Source organism: Copadichromis virginalis, linkage group LG8 (assembly GCF_057382275.1).
Source record: "Copadichromis virginalis isolate Kocher_CV1m ecotype Utaka linkage group LG8, C_Virginalis_male_GT1.1, whole genome shotgun sequence".
Taxonomy (NCBI): domain Eukaryota; kingdom Metazoa; phylum Chordata; class Actinopteri; order Cichliformes; family Cichlidae; genus Copadichromis; species Copadichromis virginalis.
The window spans coordinates 9,793,736-9,806,181 of NC_140625.1; the positions used below are offsets into that span (position 1 = coordinate 9,793,736).

At 40.6% G+C, this 12,446-nt stretch overlaps 1 protein-coding gene across 4 annotated transcripts in view; it reads left to right on the top strand.

Annotated features, from left to right (window-relative positions):
• Positions 1-5,320: 5,320 nt before the first annotated feature.
• mrtfab (myocardin related transcription factor Ab) overlaps positions 5,321-12,446 on the top strand; it is a 41,283-nt gene continuing 34,157 nt past the window's right edge. For 2 of the 4 annotated variants that reach the window (XM_085465658.1, XM_085465661.1), the window contains exons 1-3: positions 5,321-5,615; positions 6,248-6,309; positions 9,764-9,949. In XM_085465658.1, the coding sequence (XP_085321784.1) occupies positions 9,787-9,949 (163 nt within the window). In that variant the 5' untranslated portion in view covers positions 5,321-5,615; positions 6,248-6,309; positions 9,764-9,786. Of the gene's footprint in view, positions 5,616-6,149; positions 6,165-6,247; positions 6,310-9,763; positions 9,950-12,446 lie in introns of all 4 variants that reach the window. The other 2 variants (XM_085465659.1, XM_085465664.1) reach the window with 2 other exon arrangements.

Here is a 12,446-nt window from a genome sequence, read left to right on the forward strand (position 1 = left end):
GGTGGGAACTTAAAAGAAAAAAAAAGTATTTCAGTTAAACAAACTAATGCCATATGCCTATGTCATTGTTCACTGGTTGAGCAAATTAATAGGACGGCTAAGTTTGAAATTTGTTTTTGGTACAAAATCTTCCCAAGAGGTTGATTCTGTTCATCTGGATGTAGCGTTTTCAGTGGGAGAAACGTCTCAGCTGACTGCAGTTTCCCCCAACCTTATAAACAGTACCTTTTCACAATGACTGCAACTAGCACCACTGAATGAACAATGGGCTGTGAGGTCAGTTCCTTGATCACTGGCTGGGGAAAACTTGCAGTCAGCTGAGACTGAAGAAGTAAAATGAATGAGCGACGAAACGTTTCTCCCACTGAAAACGCTGTCCAGATGAACAGAATCATCTTTTTGGGAATTCCTTACCGGGATGATCAAGCATGCATCAAGATGTTACAAAAACTTGATAAAAAGTATATGCAATATGTGCAACAAATTAACAGGAAACAATTGATGTGAAACACAACACTGCCTCTGAAGCAGTCTTAACATGATGGCCTTCTTGTGTTGTCCTTCATTAAAGAAAAGTGAGAGAACTGTCTCACCCCTTTATTTATTTTACTGACATTTAGAGGGACACAGGAGTTTTCTCTCTTAATTTAGCATTTTGATTTGAAGCTACTCTTTCGCAGTCACCACCAAGCACCAGGCGTCAAACCAACATTTATGATGTTAAACACATACCAGTTCAACTGTACCTCAAAAACCCCACCAAAGGACGCCCTCTCTAAAGTAAAAGCAGCGCAGACAGTGTGTTGCATTGTCACAAGAATTTGCATAGTCAGTTGGTGAAGCAGAGGACACCTTAATATATATATTTTCATGGTTCCTCCTGATTTGCATATAAACTGCTGGAATTGCAGCTCACACTACACCCATTAGAAAGCTGATCAGTTCATTTGTATATTTGCTTATCACCGAGAATAGCCAATAAACACAGTTTTCACTTTATACGTGTTGTTTTGTTACTCTTTATAGAATTTTATCAGAATTTTTACAGAATTTTATCATCTGTTCCTCTGATAATGTTTGATTAAAGCGGAGGGCAATCCGTTAAGTTTGTGCTGCAGGAAGAGTGAAATGATGTGTGAAGGAGAAACCCTGAGTTAACAAACAAAGTTTTTTTGTGATAAAATGTTTATTGTGTTTAGAGAAATGTAAAAAAAGAGTAAGGGAAAAAAGAAAGAAGGGGGAGAGGAACAGACAGAGAGGCACTGAGTACAATAAAGACTTCAAATTTTACGCAACATCTTCTTTAGCTTTGTGGGTTCAGGCTGCAGTTCAAGATAAGCAACATCCATGAAAATGAGCAACCACTGCTGCCAAGTGAGCAACTGAAGCTTCCTCCGTGTGGAAATCAACTTTGTAGCAGCTATTAAACCAGCTAAAAACACACTTTTCTGAGCCTCATGCACTCTTAATTGACACAAATCCCTTAAAATTGAAAAAAATGGGGAAATGGAACTGAAATATGTTATAAAGTAGAAAGATTTTCTTAAAACATTTCCAAAACGTGGACACTCCAGGACTTTCCCATGCCATGTCATAAAAGGTGGGTTGGCAAAGTCAGCCTTAAGTTTCATACTATAAAATCTTTGTGAAGTCATATATGTCCTATGTACAAAATAAAGAAATGTATTTGTTGATTATTAGGGTTCCTGGAGGACTGTTTAACGATGTCCCAAACACCGTCCCAGTAAAACTAGTGCTGAGGTCTTAAATATCTGTGCACCATAATGAATCCACTGGCAATGGAAGGTTTGTTCCTTTTCAATTTCATTTGGAAACTCTATGACTGTACCATTGACTTTAACAAATGAAGTCTGGCGACACAGATCAGGTGTCTATGTTGTGAATTAGTAACGGTAATATACTGAGTTCTTCACCTGTAAATACAGACCTCATTGTCTGCTGGGTGAATGACTTGGCATTTACTGTAAAAGTCAGTTTCGAATGTCTGTTTTCGAATTTGCATGTGTACTGTGGAATAACATTTGTGCTTCTCCTCTTGCTTTTTAGCTTTGCTGATTTTGTATTCAGAGAGGATATGAAAATGAGAAATGCTACAAGAGCAAAGAGCAAACAAATTTCCAAGAAGTGTGTACGTGTTATACAGTTTTAAAAGAAATACATACAAATAAATGTAGACTTACAATAGGTAAAGGTTAAGAACTTGAACCTGAGGCACAGGTAAAAATGAAAGACTGAGAAATGTTCGAGAGAAGGAGGGAGGCAGAGTAAGTGACAGCCTCCTCTGCTCTTCAGTTGCCCAAACACTTCTTATTCTTGTGAATCCAGCTCCACAAACCTTAACTGTCATCTTTCTCTTTCTTCTTCAACTCCTTTTCTTTATATTCTTTCTTTTTATTACTATGCATTATCTCCTTGTGCTCCACCTCCATCTGTTCTATCGCCATTATTTTGAAAACCCTGGAGCATTTTTTTTGGGATGTTCTTTCTTAAGCAGCATTCCTGCAGCTCTTGATTCTTCTGCTCCAGGTTTTCCTTCTCCTTTTCAATTATTTCTTGTCATGCTCACGTTCTTTCTACCGTACGTTCCCGTCTTCATATTTTTGCTGCAGTTCCTTATACTTTTCTCTCACTTCTTTATTCAGATGCGGTTCTTCTATCTGCCAGATGTTTTTGGACTAACACATTCACGGTCTTCATCCTTTGCTGTAACAAATCCCCTTCTGTGTTTTATATGTGTACTTTGGATCACTATCTGCTTGGCCGAATGGCAGCATTTGGCAGAAAGTATTTTGGAAGACATCCAGGTAAATATTTCCATGTACTGCATAGGTGATGAAGCGGACGACACATTGACAGACAGCAACAACATGCTGCAATCTAAAGCCCAAGGACAGGACAATCACATTTAAAATTGACACTGGTGCTGATATGACTGTCATTCCTGACCATGTATTCAATGTGATGTTCACAGATGTAAAACCAGCTCTTTAGAAAGAAAAGATGCCCATACTTGTACAAGGTTTTATACCACTGGGCATGCTAGGGTTCACAAACCTAACACTACAGAAAGGAGAGAAACCAATATTTGTGATCAGTAACCTGCACTCTCCTGCTCAGGGCTAGCGGGCTCAGCTAGTTGCTAGTGGCTAACAGCCCCAAGTCATGAAAATGTATCAGGATGGATGACCAGAGAGCAGATCATTAAAGCTTGGTAAAGCTGCACTGTGCAGATGCCTCCTTTGTTGTGCATGATAACCTCTAGTTAAAAAGAGCATAATTGGTCATTCCTGCAGCTTTAAGAAACAGTGTCCTCAGCAGGCTACATGAGGGGTAGCTAAATGCATGCAGAACATGTGTGAGCCAAAATGAGCCATTGCTCCCAACAAATCTACTGGAGAGACCCAGGTGAGGGCAGACCTGTTTACAATCAAAGGGAAAATGTACTTGCAGGTAGTGGACTGTTGAAATGATATGCTGAAATGGCCAACCTCCACCACATAAAGTTTCCTGATATCACTGTCCATCTGAAATCCATGTTCGGATGTGACGGGGTGCCTGAGATCTTAAGGACTGGCAATGGCCCACAGTTCTCAGCGGATGATATGCCAAACTTTGCTGATACATACAGTTTCAAACATGTGATCAGCAGTGCACAGTACCCACAAACCAACGGGGAGGCTAAACAGGCTGTTCAAAAAGACCAGATCAGTACTTCTGCATATCTTGTCGTCCCACTTACAAATGTGTTTTAGCCCAGCTCAACGTTTGATTTGGTGCCAGCTTGGTTCCACTGTGCTGACCCAGCAGTGCTTCCCGACAGCGCAGCGGTCACTGTAAAGGACAAAGAGAGAATGAATTCACATCAGAGATTCTTCAACAGGCATCACTGTGCACAGGAGTTCAGTTATCCCCCCACGTGGGAACAGGCGTGGTTGAACTGCACTCTAGTTCCTTCCCTACAAAAACCAACACCTGGAACTTTTCCAAATAGCCCCACAGTCATAACCAAGTCAGGCAGAGCAGTTTTGAAACCACAGGACTGGACTGAACTTGTAGACAACTGCGCAAACAAGAGTTTATCCTTAGTTTGAAAGATAGAACTCAGTGGGAAAGCTACTGCATTATGATGAAACTTGGGCTGTTGTTGGGCTGTTGGGCTAAAAAGTTTGTTATCTTCAAAAGAAACAAAAGAACAAAGCAGCGTTCAAGTTAAGCATCTGTTCAACAGTAACCAAATCCAAAGTCAAATATTTTATGTTCTCCTTAAAAAGGGAGCTGGTGAGATGTTGGTTATGTAAGGAGGCCCAGAGGATTTTGGGTAACGTTGTTTTTGTTGTAGTAGGGGGCTCCAGTTCTAGTAGCCTCACATTGCAGGAATGAAGGGAGCCTTATACAGTGAAAACCTATAAAATATAAACTCAAGACTCTGAATCAACTTCATATATTATGTCTGCTTCATTTGTCATGAAATAACAGAACAGTCCTCACCTTTCCATGAAACTGAAGTAATTGTCGTCCAATTACCTATGAACCTCTGAATGTCAATACACACTGAAGGTAAAGTGGAAGAACTTAAAATCCATCTGGGGCCCCTGACTGAAGGGTGTCTCCTGGCCGGGTGGGTACCTAAAGAACAACCTGACTGATCCTGCCAGCAGCATGTGCTTGTCTTTGTTTAAGTACATGTGGTGATTACAGTAAAACTGTGAATGGTGCATAAAATCATTTATGGTTCCTTTGATTTCTCAGCCATTATTTGAATTACAATGGCAATCCGAGGGCTAATAAGTATAAAGTTTAAAGGAAAGCTAGATAGAAATCCAGACTTAGAAATCTAAGTGCACCAAACAGAAAATCCGGGGCTATGTATAAAAATTGACCTATTATTTTTTATTTGGTTTGCAGAACAATCTTTACCATAAAATAAAACACTGAATACTCTACAAATATAAATCCAAATAATCTGAATCAATAACTACATTACACACATCCATAAATACTTTTTTTATTTACTTTTACCTAAATGCATCTGTTTGTCTTTCAAACTAAGAAATTAGCATGTCAGTTTGGCTTTCTTTATTAAAAATCACATAAAACATACTTTATTGGATTAATTATATTACAAAGAAAAAAGACTGTAGTATTGCAAACATCAGACCGAAGTGAAAATCACATAGAAAAACGCGCTTCTTTATTTTGGAGACATACCTAATAATACCTATATAATACCTGTAGCTCCGTGTGTCCTGAAGTACACGCAGTTGAACACTAGAGGGAGACAGAGACTGCGCATGTGTGACAGAAACAGTTCTCAGAAGTGCAAACACATTCTGCACTTCAAGTTAAACAGCATACCTATTTTTGTGGCGAAGGCAGTGTTTTACAGGGATATGCGGGCAAAGCTCCGCTCTTATTTCTCCTGTTACCGAAGCGGGCTGAGCCCGTGGGAACGGCGTAGCGAAGGAAGTGGGTCTCTGCGTCCCACGCAGAGGAGGGTTTTCCGGTTAAAGTTTCCTTTGTGATTCGGGGGTGGCGCTGTGATGCCAAAGGCGTTTATCCTCACAGACACAACACACAAATGGCGAACATTATGAGTAAGCATAAAAATACGAATTCATGGTTTGGACTTAGAGCAGCAGCTTAATTTCTATTCAGCGAGAGTAACAGCCTGGCAGATAACTGATCGTAGGCGTTGGCACTTAGGGGTGATGTTGTAATGGCATGCTAACGGTTGCTAGCTAACTTGGGGTGTCTGTGTCTGCAGTCAGCAGGGGAGTCGAAGAGTTTTCAGCTAAAGCCGGTGTCAGCGTTAAATACTTTATTGTTGTAGTTGATAGCGTTTCACGTCCAGTATGTCGCGTGTGTCCGCTTTTCTATAGCAGCCCGACTTTGGCTCGCGTATTGAATGTTTAGGTTCACTCCCACCCAGACAGGCTAACAATAGCTTAGCATGCCTGTGTGTTTTGGACAGTGACAGCTGCAGGCTGCGGCCCCATGACATCTGTGGAAAGGCCTCCTGAAACGTGGATTTCTTTAGCCCATCTTATCAGTTGTCATGAGTCTTGTACTATTGTAGATCTTTTTTCTTTTCTTTTTTCCCTGCACATGCCCTGGTTACTGTGATACAGCTGCTCAGCATCATAGTACGTACAAGTAGTGGATCAGAAGAGCAAAGGGGTATAACAGACTATTTGTACTGAAGCTTTGTTCTTATTTTGCTTTACAGGACCGTTCAAAGCTCTGTCCTCCTGAAATGGGAAAACCCCCCTTCCAGATTTTGTAACACAGGTAAGCAACAAGCCTTGTTCACATCTGGCCTAGTTTATGATAAGCCAGGTTGCAACCACATCCTTTTACCTGTTTGCTGGGGAACTGAAAAGCTCTTGTAATTCTTGGTAGCTGGTTTCCTGTGACTGATGGTGAAACAGCCTTGGCTGTCAGGACGTGTGTGCCTCGCAGTGTGTACCAGTGTAATGATGATGCATATCTGAAAGGCTAGTGTGGGCGTGTAGGGAGGAATGCTTCCAGTGTGTTTCAGCATTTGAATGTACTATTCAGCAGAATAGCACATTATGCATGTTTGAACAGCAGCTGTTTGTTGGGGAAAGTAGGGATGAGGCAACTGTGAAGATCTGTCGTATTCATTTGTGATTTGGAGGTTAATTTAATGTGTGACACTTGATATTTAGGTCACTGGCTGTTATTGTATTAAGCTAGCTTTTGTGTGAGGCATCGACAAAAGCTGCAGACATAACACCTCGCAGTTTTTCTCACCTGTTGTCGAGGAGATAGGCATCTCAGAGTGGTGTACTGAGACAAAGATCACACATCAGATTGAAGAAGCAAGTCTCAATTATTGAGTTAATGTTATTTTAGCAACATTGTCAAGGTTTTCTGAGTCTTTCTAAACCAGTTTTTGGATTTGTTTTCTCTGGGTGAGCAGTCAGGCTGTCTAGATAGACTAGTTTTGGCTGTTGTCATCTGTAAAATGATTACAAATCTCTTGCGTGATCAGGTCAAAAAATCATTGTTAAATATCAGGTGATTTTGACAGCTGGACAGAATGGTGAAAAAATGCTTATGCAGTTTGATTTCTGTCTGTAACATGTATACGCACTGATACAGGGTTATTTGGACCAGCTATATAATTTGTTTAAATAATTGTCATCTTATTAAATCATATTAAATTATAATATTTTGCTAATTTTTAGCTGTATTTTATTAGGTCCATCATTGACTAGTAATGAGAGAATCTGGTTTATAATTTGTAAAAGCGGGTTGTGTTAGCCTCGTGATAGACTGGCGACCTGTTTCTCACCCTTTCACAGCTGGGTTAGACCCTAAAATTGGATGGATGGATGCTCTGCATAAGGTGCAGATACTTACTGAGTAAAAGCCTTGTGCCAGATAAATGACTGAACAATATGTTTAGTTGTTTCTTTAGAGGATCTCTTGTCCATTTGTTGAACCCCCAACTCTACCATCTTGGACAGTAGCTGCCAATGTGAACCCGCTCGTATTCTCAGATGGATAAAAATTTTATTAAAATCAGTTTGTGAGGAAACTCAGCCCCACAGATGAGAGAAGACAGATTTTCAATCCAGTTTTAACAACTCAAAATTATTAGTATTTTCCATAAAAAGTAACACTATTCACATACATTCTGATAGGTTCACATATTTTTTTTATTTCTCTGTTTTAATTGACTTAAAAATAGCATTTGATAGAACACAAATGTTATCTAAATGTTTTATGTCTGTCGCGATCAAACGTGCAGTGATCCAGTGAGATCAAGAGAAACTTTAGTGTCGTGCGGTTAGTGTGTCGCTATTCAGACGTGTGAGCTTGTGTTTGATTGTGAGAGAACGAGAGGAGCAGCATCTCAGACAACACTGCCTCATTGTTTGCAGCCCCGCTGTGCAGTAATGACAGAATCCCCATCCGAACCCCACAGCTAGAAAACACATATTTGCAGAGAGCAAGAGGGAAATCAGCACACAGCACAGCAGCAGGTCCTGCCTTTGTAAACAACCATTAGCGAGTAGCTGTCAAAAGTTACCGGGCCTGCTCAGTCCAGAGGAGTGCTTGAGAAAGGAACCAGTTACACCAGGCTTGTGCCAGCAAATCAGGAAAATCTCTTCCATTACATGGGTTTGAATGGTTTGACTATTCACAGGAAGGTTAGCCTTCAGGCTTCGCTTCTTCACACGCTTAACCAGTTTGTTATAAATGTACCTGCCAGTCAGAAAGCAACAGCGATTTTAAGAATTTTTTTTGCCCCCAACCATTACGCCAATGAAGTGTTAATCGCATCAAGAGCACATTTTACACAATTGCACCTGTTGCATCACTTTCACACTGTAAACACAGCAATAGTCACCTAAGCTTGATGGAGAACCAGAAATGGAGTAAAGTTATTCAAAAGTCAGTGACATGTACGACTTTTGGCTCATTACCGAGCAGTTTAATGCTCTGTGTGTTTGTGCTTTGCATAAAATTTCCATGGAAACATTAGAAGATATCCATGCTAATAATATGATAATGAATTGCATTTATATAGTGACACTTGTCACTAAAGCCAAGTAGCCTGAGCTAAACTGAACGCTTATGTTGCTAAAAACAGGTTTAGCTTGTTTAAACCCGCACATTAGTTTAGGTTACATTAGCATTATTCCCATCGCTCATTACAGGTTTACAAGGAGTGGGCAGCCTCAGATAGGGAAGTGTCTTCTGAACTCTTTGTCTCGAGGCTCCATTTAGTCCAAATTGACTATATGGAAGCATTTAAGTTTTTTATACACTTCCTCAACTCAACGTTCAACGTTACTTTAACTCTTCCCAAGGAGGGACTTTGCCTCTCTGCAAGTGCAAGGCAACACACAGCTAGACAGGCACTTTTTTTTCTTTAATAGCTTCCTTTATGAGATACCTCGAGCTCTGATGGCGACTCGTTACCCAGGCTAAATGTATGGAAATCGTGCTGAGGTTGTTAAGAAGTAAAAAACAAAACAAAACATAAGCTGCCTTTTTAGAACAGCGGCCACAGCAACAGTTGTAAAAGCTGAAACATGCAAATTCTTCCGTGATGGCTGATTTAATCCCTGGTCTACAGTCCAGCATTCTTTCTCTTTCCCAAGTTATTTGTGTATGAAAGAGACAGGCAGTCAGACTGAACGGTTTCTGGGACTAGGACTCAGGTTCCTGGAACTATGTTTTCCAGACTTGTCAAAGCCTGTGAACATGTCTGGAGTATTGTTTTGTTTTTATAGCGTGGCATAGTTGAGGGTTCCTCTAACTACATAAAGGACAAGCTGAACACTGGAATTTCTTAAATCCAATTCTTAGTAATTCATTAATAGATTTGTTTTTAATGGGGAAATGAATTGCAATTGGAAGAATGGAGGTCTCTGCGGCTTCAGCAATTAGACCAAGGGAATATTATTCATGTTGCAACAGCGCTTCATAGTCAGTATAGCTCAGAAAAGTACAAACTGACTCAGTTATGAGCCACACTTTAATTTGTTTATTCATTTCCTGTGTAGAGCTACATGCTACAAAAAAATGGAAAAAATAGATGTGTGTATATATAATCCTGTTTGGTCAATTCCTAAATAAAAACTGCATACATATGCACTAGTTGCAGTAATCACTGTCCCTTTATATGGAGCTTTCTACTCTGTGTCCTCTGATTATTTCACGAGACATTACACTTTCTCTTTCCCTTTTGAAAAAACGATTCCAGGTCTTTCTGTCACCTTGGCATCGATGGACTCACAGAAAGGGGAGGAGCCAAATCCTGGCAGTATGGAAGTTGCCAGTGTGCCAGGCTCGGCCTCGAGCCCCCAGAGCGACGCCGTGACCAGCGAGCTTCAGGAGCTCTCCCTTCAGCCTGCTCCCAATCTGCTGCCTATACAGGAGCGCAAGAATGGTGAGACAGTGACGCGCATGACCTTTGTGTTTTTCAGCCACCACCGCTTCAGTTTGATGCTAGGTTTTGGATAAAGAAACCACAGCAGACATCTTTCACGTGGCACAAATACATCCAAAGCTACGACTGTTATTTTAATTAGACGTTTTTACACATAAGAGCTTGCTCTCCAAAACGATAAAGAAGTTAAAAAGGTTCTAAAATCCAGCTTTTATGAATTGATACCATTTTACCATTCACTGTGCCAGGATGTTTGATTAAATCACACACTAAGTATTTTATCACAGCTGCATGTAAACAGAGTTAAATGCGATTCAGATCTGTAAGATTGTGGTTTAAACACGTCAGTTTCTCTTCATAAACTTACCTCTGCCTGCTCTTTCTGTGCTACAGCCCTGCAGTTTCTGAAACGCCAATTAGTGACATAGTCGATGGAAGCGTTGCTTTGATAGAGTGCAAGATTAAATTTTAGTGAACAGACCCACCTGACCCCCCCAGTCATATTGCAGCCACCGCGTCTAACAACTTTTCTGGCGTAAAAACGTGGTATAAACACTTCCTTTGAGCATGTCACACCAGGTTTGCTTCAGTAATTGTGTCCTTCTGTAAAAATTCACGCTTATGTGCAGGGCTGCTTTTCAACATGTATGTTTTCTGCTCATTTTTGATGAAGTAGTATTCTGCCCTACTGCCTGACTCTTGGCTCTCACCACGAGTTTTTGTAAAGCAGTTTTAAAAACACTTTGTCCCTCTGTTGTCTTGTAGCGTCACACTGTTTGTTTGGGCTTTTCTGCCATTAGATGTTTGCCATTATATACATTACTATTATGTCAAAATGAATAAGTGTTGTATTTACAGTTATCCCTGTTGGCTTTTCAGAAATGTCCTTTTTCTAGGATGATGTGTAGGAAACGCTTGACAGCAGCACTCTTGCTTCTGCCCCAAGTTAAGATTTTGTCGAACACTTCTCATGCCTGATAGAAGTGAACATAAAATCCTCCAAGCAAAGAAAAGGTGTGCTTGGGGAATATGTTACGTAAGTTGAGGACACGTAGAAGGTGTGGAAAGCACTTGTCTGGGAGGCAGAAGTTAAATGTCAGATGCGCCTGTACCTCTTGGTCATTAGTCAGTAGAGAGATTAGCTCACCATCGAGGGCGTCTAAAGGCAAGCGAGAGACCGAGATTTAAGTTCTGACGTGGTACTACGTGTATGTAAAAGACTGTGTGCACTGAAGTCTCCAGAAGGAAGGGAGTGAAGAAGCTTCTGTGCCTAATTGGCTTGCTCCTCAGCTTTGACCTCCCGCTACAGTAGATTAGAGTGTGCTGCATGTTTGCTCTGTGGAGTTAACACTCTGTAGACCCTTTTTATGTCTGGAATTAGGATAGAGCTTGGAGTATTTTGTTCTTCTGAGTTACTTGAGCATCTTCCTTTAGTCACAGTGGAAAGGTTACGTTTGCTGGATTAATGTCTTTGATTTGTTTAAGGTCATAATGCTAAATTACAAGTGAAGCAGCGCTTAGTGGCATAGTGTCAAGAAAATGCTTGGTAGCTAAGAGAGCAAAACTTGAGCTGTTTCCAAAAAGGTATAAGTAACATTTTCTAGTGAATTTCTTTAAAAACGTATCCGTTTGTTACAGTTTCAAAAGTAACCAGAAAATACTTAGCAAAAGTCAAAGTTTGTTAAAACATTTTTGTAGCTAAGAGTCATCGACTTCTTCTAGTTTTCATCCATTCTTTCTGCAAAGGGCTTCTGCTCTCTCTTGACCCATCTTGCATGCAGTGCTATTTATGTCCATAGTCCTCAGTGGACTATGAGGGAAATGGCAAAACCTTTAGCTTGCACCTCTTGAAATAGTCCATTGTGGATTTTACTTTGTAAGCGAAGACATGCAGCTGGTCATCTGGTAGGGAGTACGCCTAGACTAGCTGGTGTTTTTTAACCATAAAGTGGGCTTGTGCTCTTGTGGAGGGCAGAATGGAAGCTATGGGGAGAGTTGAAGCCAACTCATCTGAGATCTTGTGGAAGCAAAGGCGGCTGTAGTCAAACACTAATAATCCTTCTGCGTGTTTATCTATGGAAACCTTGTTATGCCTTTTAGAAAGATTTTGCTGACCAAAGACTCATTTTCTGTCATCTTGGCTTGAGCTGAACTAAGCTGTGAGTAAGGTTGAACTTATAGGGATGGCTGTGAGCGCAGGGCTATAAAAGGAAGTATCTAATTTATAATACAAAACAAAACGAAAGCTATCGGCTGATAGCCCAGCCCTACCTTTGATCATAGAGCCCCACAAAAAATCTATTTCAGCTTCATCAGTCCACAACATTTGTTTCCAGAATGTATTAGAAGGTCAGTCAAACACACTCACACATGCATCTTGCCATATCAGAATTTTCAGCCATATTGGCCATTGTTCCCAGCTGGGCGTTGGTCACCCATTTACTTGGAGGGAAAGTTAGTTGACTTGGTGTTGATTTGTGTGGAGATGAAGGTTAGG